Below are 17,913 nucleotides of genomic sequence, written 5' to 3' on the forward strand. Positions count from 1 at the left end.
GCACCTTGTTGAATCTATGCCACGAAGAATTGAGGCAGTTCTGAAGGCAAAAGGGGGTCCAACCCGTTACTAGCATGGTGTACTTAATAAAGTGGCCGGTGAGTGTATAGACACACACACACACACACACATATATATATATATATATATATATATAAATGTTTTCTCACCCCTCGTAGGGTGGTATGTGTCATCCTCAAGCTCGGGTCCCCTACCAGAGGCCTCGGAGTTTGAGGGTTCTGCGCAGTATAGTATAGTATAGTATATACCGTATATATATATATATATATATATATATATATATATATATATATATATATATATATATATATATACCTCTCCAGTGAACATAACAAGTCCATGTTTTGTATGTTGTTTCCTTTAAACTTAAAGCTAAAAGCGTGATATCTGGAACTTAAATTACTTCAACTTAACAAAAACTGCTCCGAACCAATAGTTTGGGAAGGGAAATGGGCTGTTGGATAAATCGATAGTGGATTAATCAGCCTGAAGGAGGAACAGAAGCTGTTTGGGCGGAATCAGTCGTGTCCAATCGAAAGCAGAGCGATAAAGACGATCTTCAAAACTTTGGAAGAACTTAATTAAGCCGAGATTTACTTTTAAATCTTATTAACGCTTCAAACGGTTTCTTCTTCGACTGTTATAGCATGTGACGCTTCTGAAACTACTTTCGGAGGAGGTTTTGTTTTGTTTATTCCTTCCCGGAGCCAAGTTTTTCCAAAGACAGTAAGTTTAGCTGTTGGTCATCTGATCTTGGAGCGGAAAGAGGACAAACAATGGCAGAAACAGCTCAGAGGGTTAGCTTTGGAGGACCACATCCGCTAAAATATGTCCGTTAAAACCAAACCGCCATTGCTGCCGTTGTTTTTCGGACGTAGAGGTGTTAGTGTTTATATAAGTGACGCAGCTAGTTATTATGGTGGTTTAAAAGCATGTCTGTTGAAAGTTTACAGGGATAATGTGAAGGAAAGCAGGTCCATCTCTTCTCTGGTAGTTAATGTGTGCTGTGATGGTGATCTCTCTGCAGTGAGCATCAGATCCCAGCAGCTCAGGGACTGACAGCATGGCAGCACAGTTCACCATCGATGATGCCTTCGTGTTGGATGGAGAAGAGGAGGAGGCTGCTGTCTCTGATGGAAACCCGGAGGGATGGAAGAGCAAAGAGAAGGAGAGAGATGGAGAGATGACGTTTGGGCCCCTGACCTTCTCCAAACCTCAGGCTCACCCTTCAGCTGCAGCCACAGGCTCACCTGATCACAGCAACCTGAAGTATCAGGTAGGAGAAACCCGCCATCTGTTTGTTTTTTCTATTTATATAGTCCTGCTTTTTAACTTCTATCTGCCTGACAATCTCTCTGATTTTCATAGAATCTGGAAAATGAAGACGCACTGGGCAGCAATGGCAACTCTTCCTTCAATAACTTCTTCAAAATCAGGTAGAGGGGTTTTCTTTGGTTTCATTCTTTAAAAGTGTTGGACAGATTCCAGTTTCCCCCCAAACTAGGAATTAAATTTGATGTTTAAAGTACAGTCAGGCCCCGGAATTGCAACATCTGTAATGATATTTTTTGAAAATTGCTGCATATATATATATATATTATATATTAGAGTTGCGCCAATGCCCTTTTTTGGCACCAATACCTGGCTGTGTAGTATCGGCCGATATGATACCATCTGTTTGAAATTGATGTGTGCGTTTGTATATATGTAGAACTGCATACTACTTGGGTGTAAAATAATTGCCATCATGGCTTTGTCAAGCTGCTGCCTACCTTTGTGAAGCAGGAAAAAGACTAATACAAAGTGAATCCAGTAAAACTTTTTATTAATATATAATAGTATATAATAGTTTAATGAAGTTTTGGCTCTCAAAATGGTATCGGTGCCCTATTTGTTGGTACTCGCCGATACCGCTACAGACATTATAGTTCTGTATCAGGGCCCCGATTCTGGTATCGGTATCAGTGCAACACTACCGTTATATATATATGTGTGTGTGTATATAATTCTAATACGGCTAAAGGAAAGTGGATTGATTTCACTTTGGGAGAAATTTGGTATAAAACATTTATGAAATTAATAATTTGAATAAAAAGAAATTCATATTTTTATGCATGGTAATATGTATATGGCAAATTTCACATCTCAGTTACCGTTTTTAATTATATCAGGCTCCTTTTGGATGTTTGAAATACATTTAGAACAGTGTTTGCTTGAAAGTAATTAATTTGGCATAACAGGGTTAATCAAGTTAGATCTTGGTTTGAATGTAAGCAAAGTTAATTTACTTATTTTTTCCCATTTGCAAAGCTTTCAGATTTAGTCGATAACATTTAATAGACCCTAGAAAGCTGTGAATTTTCAGGTCATTTCATTTCTTTTTAACTATCTTAACAACTTTTTATTCCATCTCTCCAAAGCGATCCGGCTACTCTGTCGTACTGCAGCTCTCAGTGGTCCTTTAGCACCTTGAGTTCGTACACGCAGCTCTCGGCTCGATGCTGCGGGTAAGCCCACTCCTCAATAGGAAAATAAAAAACATGCATGCCTTTACATAGAAAAACACAGACGGAGATAAAGCAGATGCATGTTTCTCAGGTGGGTGTCCCACCCGCTGGTGAAGAAAAACAGACGAGTCGTTCTCGCTTCATTCCTCCTCCTAATCACTGGAGTCGGTGAGTTCACATCTGGTGTTTGCTGCTTTTCTTCTTACATTAAAATATGCACACATTATTTCCTGCTTATCTTGTAAAGCAGGGCTTTCTGTTGTCTGTTTGTGTTTCCACACAATTACTACTTAAAATATCATTGATTTGCCAAAAACAATTTTTTTTTTTTTTACCTTCTTTTGTTGTTTTTTTTAATCTTCTTTCAACATTTCCCAAAAAAACTTTAAAAAGAAATAGGCTTTTATTGACAACTGTATTCAATGAAATTCAATCATCAGTATTAAAAGCATCAACCTTGTTAAGCCCAGAAAAAAATAAATCCAATTTTGCGTCTAATGCGACCGAAAATCTTGTAGGATGAGGTTATGACATTTAGAGGGGATGATCACACCCCTCATGATTTTACACAAGGGGGCTTGTGTTGGTCTGACTGAGATAGACCCCATGTCTATTCTAGTCAGACTACCTAGCAATTTCATGGGTCTGACAGGAAGAGAGAAGCGGTTACAAAGTAAAACGCATCCGCTGTGGGGGAAAGTACTAAATAAAATCTGTTAAGCACATGGAAAAACAGTTTTTGAGTCACATATAGCATATATAGCAAGCAGGACAGACTCCTTCCAAAACAATGAATGAAACATTAAAAAAAGAAATATTACGGGGATTAGGAATTCAGGAAGACAGAAAACTGATAGTGTTCTTCATTGAGCCTCGCAAAAACGAGCGACAGAAAGTACAGTTGATCAATCTCCTTGGAAAAATAATAACTTTAGAAGGAGAATTCCGTAAAAGTTTAAAAAACAATTCACTAGACTTGGTTTCCAAGGTTTGAAGACGTTTCGCTTGCCCTCCAGGAAGCTTTCTCAATTCAAATGTCTGGATCCGCAGTGAGTTTGAGGCCCCGTCCACACGAAGACGAACCCTGGCCTAAACGCACAAATTTTTCACCAAACCAGCCTCTCATCCACACGAAGCCGGCGTTTCGGGGGTCTGTAAACGATTTTTTTTTTATTCAGCCTTCAGAGTGGGAAGATTTCGAAACGCCGTTTTCGCGTTTCCATCTTTACGCTCTAACCGCATATTTTTTTTTACACGCATGCGTCATAGCGTCGCCTCTAAACACGCATGCGCGACCAGTATCACAACAACAATGGCGCCGTACTGTGTTGAATGGTTGCTGCTCATGCTACTCACCCTGCTGTCGGGCTTACAACAGAATCTTCTTCTTCTGGAATATCTCCAGGAAGAACAGAGCAATATCGACGACATAGTTCAGCACCTGAATTTGAGTGAACCACGAAAATGGACCCGCAGGGCAACCATGTATAAATATTAGTGCGCATGCCCAACATTTCGTCGCTTATTTTTGCTTTGGCACCACAGCGCCACTTACAGGCCTGGCATACATTTTGCAGCGTTTTCATGCATTCGTGTGGACGCTCACATTTATTTTACGTCTCCGTCTTTACGGCAAACGTTCTGGAAAATATCAGCGTTTCGTGTTCGTTTTGACTTCGTGTGGACGGGGCCTGAGTCTTTATAGAGACAAGGCCTTGTATTGCTTCGAAACATGCAAATTGAAACCGACGATTGGGTCGTTTGGTTCCATTGTTAGCCTGTAATACCTGAAACCTGTCTTATATACAACAGAGACAGAAGTGAAAAAAATCTGCACAGATCTGCATACCCTGCCTAGTCAGGGGCTCTCTATACGCAGTCAGTGTGACATGGAAAAAAAATCAGATCAGAGATTAAAAAGTCGTACACAGCCGGTGTGTTCAGGCTGTTACTCTGGCATTCTGGATATATTTGTTGGGAACTGTTTCCAAAGGGATTAGATCTGCAGAGTTAAATGGTCACAGATCTAGAATGAGCAATTCCCTAATCTCTTACCTGCTTTGTTAGCACTTTAGCCTTGTGACATGATGCTACCTCATCCCAGTAAATATGCTGCTCAGCAAACTGTGCCTCAATTGTTAGACCAAGTTCCCCCAGGAAGAAGTGTTAAACCCACACTTTATTCATGCCTGTGCTACTGGACAGAGTTGTGGGTGGGCCTACTTCATTAGATTAAAAGCAACATTTGAGTTAGCAGAATTTAGGGAAATATTAGCTCTTTTCTCTCTGGATGGGTAACGTGTAGATCATTTGAAGGATGAGTCATTAGAAGAAAAACTTCCAGTCTTATGGGTTCCATGTCTGTACCTCCTGCAACATTTCAGTCGTTCCCTGAACTTATTGTTTGACTGCATTGGCTTCTTCGTTCCTCTTGCTACAGGATTTCTTACATGAACCTCTCATATCACTGTGTGTGTCTGTAGAAGCAGCCGCATCCACTAGCTGATAGTCATTTCATTGAGTTCTACACGTTTAGAAACGTGAATCTGTAGGGAACTCCTTTGCACAAGGCCTTAAAACGCACTTCTAATACACAGAGGGAAGTTTCTTAACTCCAAATTTACCTCGTATTTTTGATGATCTGTAAAAACAGTTCACAAGTTTTATAAAGCAAGGAAAACAAAAAAAATCTTAACACACTGCTATTTTTTATTATAGCAGGCTAATTGGTTTGTGAGTTAGATTGTCACGTTTCAACTGCAAACTTCACCATGTTGTGTTTGGATTTTCTATGATACTCCAAACCAAAGTATTGCATATTGAGGAGTAGAAGTTAAAAAAAAATATGTGGAACCTGTGTGTGTTGAGCATTTGAATTCAGTCTTGCTGGGGCAGATTATCTAAGAACTGCCTTTAGAGTTCAGTTAGAGCTGCACGTTTTCTTAAAAAACTGTCAGTTTTGCCATTTCGTTTTTGCAGAACGGCTCAAACTGTGTCCAACTGGGCCATGGAAATCTTGAAACGTCAAGTCTTGCCTTAAATTCTCAGTTCGATTTAGCTTTAAGCTTTCACAAGGTCATTTTTACATTAAATATGCTGTGATTAAATCTATTGCTTTGCAGCCCTAGCTTTATACAGCTGGCCTTACTTTGAACCAGGCCTCTCTGGTTTCCACTCTGTAGTTGTGGAGTATATAACAGATTATTTTCCTTAGACAGATTTTCTCACATAGCTCCTCCACACTAACCAGGGGGGTCTGTGGTCATCAAATTTAAGTAAGGATTCAGGTGTGCTCTTTGACTGAACCCTTCCAACACTACATGTGTTTTGTTTTTTGTTTTTTTACATTTTTACATCCAGTTGTGCTTTAAGGCAACATGGATTCAGAAAGTAAAATGCTTATACAGAGGTTATATCCAACGTCTGCTTTTTAAGCTCCACCTCATAGAAAGGGTCTGATCATCTCAAGAATTGAACAGGATGATAAAAAAAACTACACAGGATTTTTACCTTCTGGATCTGAACTGTCCACCTCTGAGTTTAAAGTCATTATCCTGTGAGAAATTGAGCCTTAATCTCAGTTCGTCTCTCACAGCTCAGATCATTTCCCCTGTCCTTGCAAAGAAAATCGTTCCCACAGCATTATACTGTCTCCATCATGCTTCCCCTGAAATGTCAAGACTAATGGTGGAGTTACTAAGTTTGAAAAAAAAAAAATTTTTCAAGTCCAAAAAAAAAAAAAAAAAGGAACTGGAAACAAAAATCTAAAGAAAAAGGATCTTTCTTTAAGGGCTGTAAACATATTGTTGTTTTAACAGGAACGGCTCCATCACTTGGTTTTCGCAATGTTGTGTCAGTGACTTTTCAACACAGTGAACTTTGCCCCCTATGATAAATTGGATATCGACCCTTTCTTTCTTCCTTACTAAATCATTAGGTGAAATGAAGGAAGTTGTTTTAATCAAATTCATAGAACGATTGATCTGTTTTCTCATTGTTGTTTTGTTCTCTGCTTCTTTTCAGCTCTTATTTTTACAGGGATTGTCATACAGCTGAATCCAACTGCAGGTGAGAAAGTAGTGAGCCACAGCCGTTTTAATTTCTGCTCCAAAAGTTGCATAATCTGTTATTTATTGTGTGTTTAAGGGGGTTACGCAGAAAGATAAACTGATTAAATATATTCCAATACTGGATAGTAAAAAAAGAATGTAATACATGTTTTACTGCAAAATACAAGATAGAAAACAACACATCACATCTGTTTATCATATAATAATGATGAAGTTAAGTAAAAAAAAAATAGTGGTTTATCTGAGAGCAGTAGTAGCAAACACGTCCTGCCTAATGATTTAGAGCTAGCAGATGCATGTACATTCTTGTCTTTATGAGGCCATAACATGCACTGCTTGGTTTGGTGGTGAAGTGGCTTCAGCAGTTCAAAGCCAAAGTTCAGGTGTTGCTATAGAGCTATGTGTTTTAATCTCTTCATGAAGGCCGACATCCCCTGCCGCGCTGTTTTTATGACTGCACTGCAGCCACAGGGTCTAAAAGAAAAAGGAAAGGTCAGGAGCTGGAAGTTTCCTCGAAATGGAGGCTTCAGACTTTCACACTGTGCTTCTAGCATCGTACAGTAGCAGCATTCTTTCATGCTTATAGTGTTGATGATTTTCCACATTCCTAAGGGATGCATATCACATGTTGCAGTCGCTCTAAATGACATGATTCTGCTGGACACCTGGAGGTGCATTATTGGGAGAAACGGATCCCCAGCTCTAAACCCGAGTGGTGTTTCATTATTGGACCTCTGTGGAAGTCATGGATTATCTGTAATGAGCATCATGTTCAAGCACAAGGATGTCCATCAATGCACTTGGCACCAGGACATCCTACGCTGGAGGTCAATGATCGATTTTGAGGTCGCATCTTCTGACCTTCCTTTTGGACACTTAAGAGTAGAGAGGCAGAGCTGTCCACCGATCAACACCTGGTAGGGAGCTGGATACGCTGGAAGAGGAGGAAGCTGAACTGACTCGGCAGGCCCAAACTAATAGTTAGGGTCTACGGGGAATGACTGGTGAAGCCCTTGGTCAGGGACGTATTCAACTCCCACCTCCAGGAGAGCTTCCCCTTGATTCTGGGGGAGGCTAGAGAGAAGTTGTCTTAGTGGAGAATTTTATCTGCGCCCTCTGTCGATGTGGCCACCTATAGCTGTAGCTGTAAGGTCTGTGGTGCCTGTTGCTGTGGCCTCAAAGTGATTCTAGCAAATTGTCTGGTGCCTCTGGAGGGGGAAGCATTACTTTGCTTACACTTTTTTTTTTTTTTTTTGCGGGACAGCAGAGCTGCTAACCCTGAAAGAGGCGGAGGTAAAGATGGGGTGTTTGGGATCAGATTTGTTTATCACCAGGATGAAGTCACTGGGGTGGTCAAAAAACTCCACTTTGGCAAGGCTTGGGTTAGGATGAGTTCCACCCTGAGTATCTCAGATCTCTGGAACTTGTTGGGCTTTCTTGGCTGACATGCCTCTTCCAACATCTTATTGAGGCCCGGGACAGAGCCCAAGGACTGGCAGACTGGGGTAGTGGGGGGCCCAGAGGTTGTGTTCCAACTATATGGGAATTGCACCTCTGGCTGGTTTTTGAACCTGGGCTTCAGGATGAGCGGTGGGTTTTCTGTCCTGGCAGTGCAACTCTGAACAAGCTCTACACTCACTGCAGAATGCTAGAAGGTGCTTAGGAGTTTGCCCAATATGTTTTGTACACCTGCAAAAGGCAATCAGAGCTGATTGATAAGGCAAAGCTCTTGATTAACTGGTCAGTCTACGTTCCTACCCTCAGCTATGGTCAGAAAATCTGGATGTACAGATTGTATTTCTGAGCAGGGTGGCTGGGCACTCCCTGCTCAGTCATCCGGGAGAGCCTCAGAGTGGAGCCACTTGTCCTCGCATCAAGAGAAACCAGTAGAGGTGGCTCAGACATCTTTGTTTGGGACATCCCACTGGAAGCAGGCCCAGGGGATAACCAAACACACACTTAAGGGACTATGTCTCTCAGCTGGCCTGAGAGCATCTTAGTCTTCCCCCAGCAGAGCTGGAGGAGTTATCTGGGGAGAGGGAGAAGTCTGGGATTCTGACCCAGTCCTGGTAAAAGTGGAAGATGATGACAACAGTTCTTAAAAGTAAAGAAATTAAATAGCAAACTTTAATTTATTCATGCACGACGTATGACTCATGGGTTTAAATACATATGCATTTAAATGTAGTAGTAAACCATCAGCTTTTTTAAACAAGTTGTTTTAAATGTTAATAGCTTTTGGCAGGAAGGATCTTCTGTAGCAATGTCTTACATTGTATCTGGAAAAGCCTTTGACTGGAGACCCTGTTGTTTAACAGTCTTCTAAAAAGGACGTTCACTGTTTTTCCCAATGTTCTTAATTTTTATGAAGAATTCCTCTGTGAAATCATCTCCAGAGGTTCTAGCAGTTCATTACCTTTCTGTGAGAGGTAATGACTGCAGAGTCATCTGATTATTTCTGCAGGTAACAAGAGTCTTATCCTGTACTGGAAGTCAGAGTAGTATACAGATTAAAAATGAATGGTAAGAGTACCATCCCCTGTGATGCTCCTGACTACCTGATTAGACAGCTGACCCCTTCAGTCTAAAAAACAGTAGTCTTTGATCCAGGCATTGTTGATTCCTCCACCTGAGTCTTTTGGATTTTTATTTACCAAGTAAATCAGGCTGAATTATGTTAAATGCACTGTAGAAATCAAAGAACACAATCCTCACAGTTCTGTCTGCCTCGTCTAAGTAGGTTTTTGATGGCCTCTCCAAGTCCATGTTAATAAGTAAACGGCATAGGCCTTGATAGCTGTTTATTTGCATGCTCAGTGGACCAAGTCTCTCTTTAACCTTCATTGGATGTCAGGAACAACAGGTCTATAGTCATTGAGGACTGTTGGCTGGGTTTTCTTTGGTACTGAAGCAAGACTGGAGGTCTTCCAAATCACTAGAACCATCTCCAGGTCAGGCTGAGGTTGAAGAGGTGCTGTAGAATCCCACAGGGCTGCTCTGGACAGCCATTCAGGACTGTTGGGCTGACACCAACTGAACCTGGTGACTTATTGCGATTCAGGCTCTCCAGTTTCATCAGAATCAAGTTTATTGCCAAGTAGGTTTGCACTTACAAGCAATTTGACTTGGTGTTGATTGTGCAGACAAAACAGAATATAGAATCTAAAGCTATATACAATAAAACATACAATATACTATATGCAAAATATACTACATAGCTATATACTATATACACAGTAGTGTGCGTTAATGTAACGCAGAAGGTATGGAGATGCCAAGTTGGTGTAGCCTCTAGGTCCTGACTTCTAGAAGCAGACAGATGGAAGCAGGAGGGGGCAGCACCATCTTCTGAGTTGTCGTCTGATTGGTCTGAAAACAAATGCATAGAAGCAGGAGGGCCGATGACAGAGGTGGAAGATGAAACATTTGAGCTTACCCTTTGGATCAAAGGTGGGCGTGAAGTCCATTTGGCTGTGGACAGGAGAGAAGGATGCCGAGTTTGATCCATAACAACCCTCTGAAGAATATATTAAGTTCACTACTTCTGCAAAAACTCCCTTCCGTCTGATCATCCATCTTAATTCTTGACCACAAATATCTGATATTGTTCTGCTTGAGCTTGCTTTTCAGCCTCTTCCTGTATGCCTTCTTGCTTTTATCTTGACCTTAAATTGCTTCTTTATATTCCTCAGCTCCCTGTCTCCCGTCATTTGGCTTTTTTTTTTCTTTTTTTTTTTGTTTAGCAGTTCCCTAACTTCCATTTTGATCCTGGGTTTGTTACTGGGAAAACATGCCACTCTTCTGGTGGGGATGATTACTTATTTATTTATTTTTAAATCAAGATGATTTAATTGTTCCGATACCTTTTGAAGTAATGTGACTTTTTTTATATTTACTGTGGTTTTGGCTCCGTCGTTGGGCAAAAATAGAATTGACTTAAATTCTACTTTCGAGCTGTCTGCTCACCGCGGCCTTGTAAAAGCTCTCTTTGATTATAATGCATATGAAATGCAGTGGATTGGAGCTGGACACAGTGAGAATTAGGGTAACTGTGACAAAGGAGGATCCAGGTTTACTCTACCCACAGATTAACCTAGTTTCTATAAAATACTTTGGATGCTATTACAAATCATTAAGGTGTTTGGAAGTAATATTAGTGCGAAAAAGCGTTTTGTTTTTGGTCCTTTCATTGTAGAAGTTATATTGTGGATTTTGATATAAATCATCTTAGTTTAAATTGGAAGTGTGAGTTTTGATCAAACCTCAGGTAAATTTGGTGAGTATGTGGAAAAGAGCCACAGCGTGATGAAAGATTTATGCTTTCTCTTCCAAAGACTAATATTAAGGCTCTGTACACATATTCAGCAGTTGTAATTGAGAAAAAAGTTTGTATCATCTGGTCACACAACATATGGCAATAATATTGTAATACTTTTAGACTATTAGATTTAGCTGAATAAACATGACATTACATTCAGTTGGTTTTTCTCATTCACTGGAATTTATAGATGGATTAAAAATTGACACAGAAAAAGCTTTATATATCTGTTTCTAATATAGGATTTTTGTTTGCATTTGGAAACCAAACCAAAAATGTGTCTCCTTGTCCTTCTCATTGGAGTAAATCATAAACATCAGCCAAACCATGTAAGACAAGATCACCTTTATTCAGGAACATCAGGTTAAAAAAGTAATGTTATTTATATAAATCTTAAAGGTTATTTATGCAAACCTTAGCTAATAATGATAAATGAATGTTTGGTTGTGATGAATAGTATAACTTCAGCAGATCTGTCAATAATGACGATATTCCTCACAGGTGTTTCTAGTGCCATTTTCTTTGTGCCTGGGTTTCTTCTTTTTATTCCTGGAGGTAAGTTGATCTTTTGTTTTACTAAACATTGCTTTTAAACTGATGCTGGTCATCTCACCTGTTCATGGATTTTGTGCCTTTTGTTTCTTTGTCCGTTTAATCGCCTTTTAAAATAACTAGATCTTTTCACCAGCAGGGGGCACTCTGGGTTATTGGTCAGTGTTGATAAAGCTGTCATATTCTGGGCCAAATGGGTATAGAAACCAGAAATTGGGGTTTCTGCAGCATCTTTGAAAAGCAATTTAATCAGCATTTATCTAATGCTGATTCATTATTTCTTCCTACAAAGTCCTTAGCTAAATCTGTTTTTCCTTCTTTTATTTTAACCCATTTCTTAGTCATTCATAAAAAATGTGCTAGAAGCAATTACCTGTTCCACATGTTACAGCTTAGTGTCACTATACAATAAAAAATATTACATTAAAGGGCTTAAAAGGAAATAATTTATTACCAAAGAAAGTAGTCCTTTTCACAAATCTTGACAAGTAATACATTTTTTTTTTATTTGTTTAGTGAGTTTGGAATTGAAACGTTCTTGTTCCTGAATGACTCCTTTGTGAGAGTGGATGTGTAAAAGGGTGTAAAAGATGTTAAAGTTTGGTAGCATGAGTTTAAAAAAAACAACTATTTCAACTGTCTGAAAGAAAATCTCACTGAGACATGTTTGAAAATATTTTTTCACCTGCTAGTATGTTAATGAGTATGGTAGGTTAAATAAATTAACTAATTTAATACATTTAAAGTTTAAATGTAAGTCGTAACCTGTTATTTTTTATTCATACAATCTTTTGGAAATTGACTCTAAATTCATATTTAATCATTTTCAGTAGAAAAAGAAAAATCATTTAGCCCCCCCTTTTCATAACGCTTTTTTTTCTCACCAGAGTGCTCACAAGAATTTCATTTGCAGGTCAATGTGCAATCATCTGGATGTAGCATTAGCAATGTTAGTAGTGTGTCGTGATTTTTTTAACCATTTTTTACACAGAATTTTACACAGTAGGAGAAAAGTTACACAACCAGCAACCCTAACAGACTGGCTAGAGTGGTGATAGCAAGGTGACCTAATGTTAGTACCCTTCCAGTTATGTCTTCAGTAGAGGACAAGGACCAAAATCATGCTTTGTGAAGTGTGTGCTTTTGTTTTTCACAGCAAGACCATATGAAGAAACCAAGCTACTGTCGCACTACAGTTCTATTAGGACATGCATTTGCATTGCAAGCATTTTTTATTTGACAATAAATGTATATCCTCCACAAAAGAAAAGAAATAGATTGATACCCTTTGGTTTAAGTGCAGGGGTCAAAGGGTATTTGCTTATAGGTATACATTTGAGGATAAAAGTGAAAAAAGGTTACCTTTGGGTTTAAAAAATGTTAAAATTAGACAAATTGACTCTTGAGTCCTTTTAAACATTTTCTTTGTTTTGTTTTTAATTAACTGTCATTTTCTGTATTTCCTAGCATATCATGTGATCTACATCACCTGTGCTGTCCAGGGTCGGAGAGGCTTCAAATTTTTCTACTTGCCTTACTTTGAAAAATGAAATCACATTCCACATTACATTTCACTCCATTTTTGTTTCCTTAATGTTGCAATGAACTGTAGTTCATGAATTGTATCAAAATGTAACGTCACACTGTTGTTATTGCTTTGTTGTTTTTTTTTATGGTAATGACCACTGCTACTTGAACCACTTGGTGCCATGACTACATTTCCTCTACATGAACTAAGGTTGCTCCGTACACACATACAAGGAGATTGGTCTTGCCTGTGGTTTTAGTGTTGTGTGAAAAATGTCTATGAATTGAAAATAAAATTGTGCATATTTTGAATTTTCTCAGAGTTATTGTGTGTTTATTAAGGCTTCTAATCAGCACATATCCTGTATAATTGCAATGCCAGATTCATTCTAATATTTTATTTGATTTTTGTTTTAAACAGAAAATGTATACATCAGGGAATGTTTTTGGAGTTCTAGTAAAATTATGCACAAACTGTAATTCATTTTGAGTTTTTGTCTAGTCTATCCATTCAGTTCAGTTTATTTAAATACCACCAATGCACAGGACATGTCATCTCAAGGCACTTTACAGAGACGAATAAATCAGATTTGTTCAAAGTTTTCTGTCTATGGAAAACCAGCTAATCGCATCGACTCATTGACTCAACAATCCCTCACACCGAGGATGCTTGTAGCGACAGTGGAGAGGAAAATCTCCCTTTTAACAAGAAGAAACCTCAAGCAGAACCAGGCTCAGTGTAAGGGGCCAGCTGCTTAGGCCGACTGGGGTTCAAGGAGACAGAAGCAGAAATACAAAATGTACTTGTTAACCAGCTTCACAGGTGGCTCCGTCCTGGAAATACACAGCCAGGCAGACAAGCTCCGAGCCAGCTCCCATGCCAGAGGATGAAGAGAGCCCATCCAGTTAGTCACAGTCAGAGAAACAGGACTACAATGGAAAACAGGCCAAGCTCCAACATTTATAAACAAAGGTGCTGATGGCAGCCACACAGCTGATACTTCTCTCCAGGATGATGTCTCAGCCAAACAGAAACAGATGAGGCAAAGCTACTATGAGAAAAGGCAGATAGAGCAGAACGTTAGAGATTAAACTAACAGATTCTGCAGAGTGGGAGAATAGAGATAGAATGAAGCAAAATGATGAAATAGTGGTCCCTATGTCTTCTAGAAGTCTCAGCCTATAGCAGCATAACTATAGAGATAGCTCAGGTCAGAGCTATCTCTATACCCAATAGCTCAGGTCAGAATGTAATTTTCACAATCTAACATAACATAATAACACGTTCATATAATTTGCTGCAATTGGGTTTTATATTTAGGGTTGCCCAGGCACAGGGGACTAAATATAACCAACAGACTATATTGTTATCCTTAATTAAATGTCCTCCCAGTTTATTTTTCACAGACATTCTGGTAGAAACCAGATGTTTGGGCTCGTAACATGAGAAAAGTTCAAGGTGTCTGAATACTTTTCTAAAGCACTGTAAGCTTGTATAAAATAATTTGCTTTGTAAGCTACTGAGCTCTGAAATATGTGACAGGTTCTTACAAACCAATAAAATATAAACAAAAAAGGGATTTATTTTTGAAGTTGATTAAATTCTATACTTTATATGAGTTTACCAGCTATAAGACGAAAAAAAAAAGTTTTTGTATTTTGTCTTGTTTTTCCTGACATCTCAGCCCTGGAGATGACGTACCAAGTTACGAAAGCAGCAGCTTCGGCAAACATCGGCATTTTCCGCGAACGGTTAAGGATGGAGGAAGAGGGACGCAAGCTTCTCGAAGAGGGAATAAGAAAGAAACTTATAAGTCCTGGGAGAGGAGAGCTGTCCACATTTCCTAATGGAACCAAGGTAAAAACAAAACCAAAAAAATATTACACTGTAGAAGGAGGGGTCGCCTTTTATTCAGAATACAGGCATTAGTTGGAGACAAGGAGAAGGCAGGCTAGCAAGCAAAATGCTACCACCGTGGTATCCTTTCTAAGTATCCCCAAATGTTTGTTTGACGACTATGATACAGAGCATCCCAGACTTTCATTCTTTAACCTTTCGAGTTTATCAGACTAGGTGTTTGAAATCAACCCCTTTTAGTTGTATCTGTTAAAAATCCTTACTTATTTTCATTCCCTATTTTTTTCTGTACTGTAAAGCTAGTGGGCGGAGAAGAAAAAATCCTAGACGCTGATTCGTCGATTTTCCATGTCAGTTAAATTTCCCGCGTTGTGATTTGTCAAAAATACGATGACGTAAAACGTTATTTAGGCCTGTCAGAGACGAGTTGATAATTTAGTTGTTTGCTGTGAAAATACACAGTCAGTTGCCCTGATGTTTCCTGTGATCACAGCAGCAGTTCCTGACCAATCTGTTTGTCTCATCAGGTGGTTTTCCACTACCGCAGCAGCCTCTGTGATGGCACAGTGCTGGATGACTCCAGGACCATGGGGGGTCGCAGTAAACCTATGGAGCTCATCTTGGGGAAGAAGTTCAAGCTGGCTGTGTGGGAAAGAATAGTGATCACCATGAGAAAAGGCGAGGTGGCAGAGTTTACCTGCGACACCAAGGTAGTGATGCTGCATCATCCGTCTGCTTCCTCACATTTAGTTTGATTTTGACCACAAACTTTAATGTTTTTCTGTGACACACTGACATAAAGTAATGCATACATATAAAGTGAGCACATTGGTGTGATTATGACTAGCATAATGACCGTTTAACAATAAGGTATCACTTAAATAGATTGCACTATAGTTAAGTGTTTTATAGGGTTTTTGCCATGCTGGAGGGTGAAACTTAGTCCCAGCCTCAAGTGTTTAGATGCCTCTTATAGGTTTTCTTACAGGATTCCCATTCGGCATTCCTTTATTCTCACCAGGATCCTTATTATTTGTAAATAAGTGCTTCCACAGGGTGTGAATAAGCTCCAACCTTCATGTTTCACTGCATGGATATTTTCAGGGTGATGTGCACTGTTACTTTCTCACATGCACATCAAAAAGTTCCCAAATGTGCCTTTTGATCACTATTTCCTTAAAGGCTGGGTAATTAATTGCATTTGCAATGTAATTGTAATTTAACAAATCGCAAAAGCCCAGAATTTTGGTCACATAATTAATGAGAATAAGACACTGACTGACTCACTCTGGTTCTTTTGGTGGCGGTAATACACTTAGATAGATTTTTTTCCCCCCACACAGAGCGAAAGAAACAGTTGCAGCTAGTGTGCAAATCCGTACAAGCTAATAGAAATAAAAACTTTTCCACATAACAGTAACGTTAAAATCCTGCGACGATGGAGTTTGGGCAAGCAAGCTTTCGTGGTCATGAAGACAGTGCAACACTGTAGTCAGTGCAAAGGAAACTTAAAATTAAATCATATTCACAACTTTGGTGGAGACAATCGCAGTTTTGATTTCTAGCAAAATGGTTCAGCTCTTCTCTCCATACAACCTTCTTCCATATGTTGTGTTGTTTAGATCCATCTATGGATCAAAAGGTTTGAATTATGAATCAACAACCGTTTGGGGCTTTGGGATCCTCTTCAATAATCAGTTAACAAAAAATACTGTTTGAGCATATTTATTAAATGCATGGTAGAAAAGGTCTAACAGTTTAACAAGATATTTACAAATTTGCATCAGATAATATTCTCTTTGGTGAAAACTGAAAGGTTTGAAAACTACAGCTGTACATGACTGCATTAATTAGCTAACTTCTGATAGGTGGTGGTTGCTCTTGATTTTATTTAGTGGTGCTGGTGTCCCGATACCACGTTCTTATTTTAGATACAATACCCATATTGCAGCTTTGAGATTGGCCAATACCAATATTGACCCGATATGATACTAGCACGAATTATACTGGCTTTTACTATTTATTTTATACTGTAGGATGTTAGAAAAGGCTTGATCAAGTAATATTACTAAAATGGGGAACAAAAGTCAACAACAAAAGGTATGAAAACAGCTAACCCATGTAAAAGTAACCAATGATTTAGATAAACTTTTAACAAAAGCAGAGTGTTCCTATCAGCATGAAAATATCAGAGATTTGAAATGCCGGCCGAGCTAGTTAGTTTTTTCGGCTAAAATTGGTCCGATGTTAATATTGCAATGGGACATCACTATTCAGCAGTATCCAAGTAAAGGCGGGTGACCATAGATAAATGCTCCACTTTTCAGATTATCTCTGAAGAATAAAAAAAAATAAAAAATGCAGATCGGTCGTTTCCTATTTTGTGTTTGTCTATGACATAAAATCCTAAAATAATCCATTGTTTGTGGTCTCACAAGATGGAATGGAAAAGAAAAATCGCAGGATTTCAACATATTTTCTATATCAGTGTAGATTTGCTTCTTACATTTTTCATTGCTGCTCACGTTTTGTTTTTTGTCTGTTTACAGCACACAGCACTCTACCCACTCGTGTCCCAGTCTCTGAGAAACATAAGCGTTGGTAAAGATCCCCTGGAGGGCCAGAGGCACTGCTGTGGCATCGCTCAGATCCATTCCCACCACTCTTTAGGGCACAAAGATCTGGATCATCTACAGGCCAACCCACAGCCTCTTGTCTTTGCTATCGAGCTGCTGGAGGTGAGCCAGCAGTGGGCAGCATCTAGTCCTAATGCCATCTATTAGTTAGTGCTAAGGTTATATTTAACATATATATAACTGTTTTTTTTTTTTGTAATAAAAAATGAGGAATACATTTTGAAGGAATTGTTAAGGACATGGTAGTAGTTTTGAATAGATGTATATTTTTTTGGACAAAAACAGAACAACATCCAATCAGATTTAATTAAGCTGGCACATTAAAGCATGGAGTTTTGAATGCAAAAAATAGCAGTAAAAGATAATTAAATAATTAGAAATTGAATTTAAGATATAATATGTAAGAAATATAATTATAAATACA

General features: G+C 38.9%; 2 protein-coding genes across 2 annotated transcripts in view; both read left to right on the forward strand.

Annotated features, from left to right (window-relative positions):
* The first annotated feature begins 552 nt into the window (after positions 1 to 552).
* tmem134 (transmembrane protein 134) lies at positions 553 to 13,357 on the forward strand. Its single transcript, XM_015393428.1, has 8 exons — positions 553 to 747; positions 1,049 to 1,297; positions 1,390 to 1,457; positions 2,442 to 2,528; positions 2,620 to 2,696; positions 6,552 to 6,596; positions 11,418 to 11,471; positions 12,936 to 13,357. The coding sequence occupies exons 2-8, from the start codon at positions 1,085 to 1,087 to the stop codon at positions 13,016 to 13,018; spliced, it is 627 nt and encodes a 208-aa protein (XP_015248914.1). The 5' UTR covers positions 553 to 747; positions 1,049 to 1,084; the 3' UTR covers positions 13,019 to 13,357.
* A 1,344-nt stretch (positions 13,358 to 14,701) lies between these two features.
* The window catches only part of aip (aryl hydrocarbon receptor interacting protein), a 6,523-nt gene continuing 3,311 nt past the window's right edge, over positions 14,702 to 17,913 (forward strand). Inside the window, exons 1-3 of the mRNA XM_015393430.1 lie at positions 14,702 to 14,853; positions 15,381 to 15,563; positions 17,403 to 17,635. Of these exons, the coding sequence (XP_015248916.1) occupies positions 14,755 to 14,853; positions 15,381 to 15,563; positions 17,403 to 17,635 (515 nt within the window). The 5' untranslated portion in view covers positions 14,702 to 14,754. The remainder of the gene's footprint in view (positions 14,854 to 15,380; positions 15,564 to 17,402; positions 17,636 to 17,913) is intronic.

This window comes from Cyprinodon variegatus, unplaced genomic scaffold (genome assembly GCF_000732505.1).
Source record: "Cyprinodon variegatus isolate N-32 unplaced genomic scaffold, C_variegatus-1.0 Scaffold641, whole genome shotgun sequence".
NCBI classification, from domain to species: domain Eukaryota; kingdom Metazoa; phylum Chordata; class Actinopteri; order Cyprinodontiformes; family Cyprinodontidae; genus Cyprinodon; species Cyprinodon variegatus.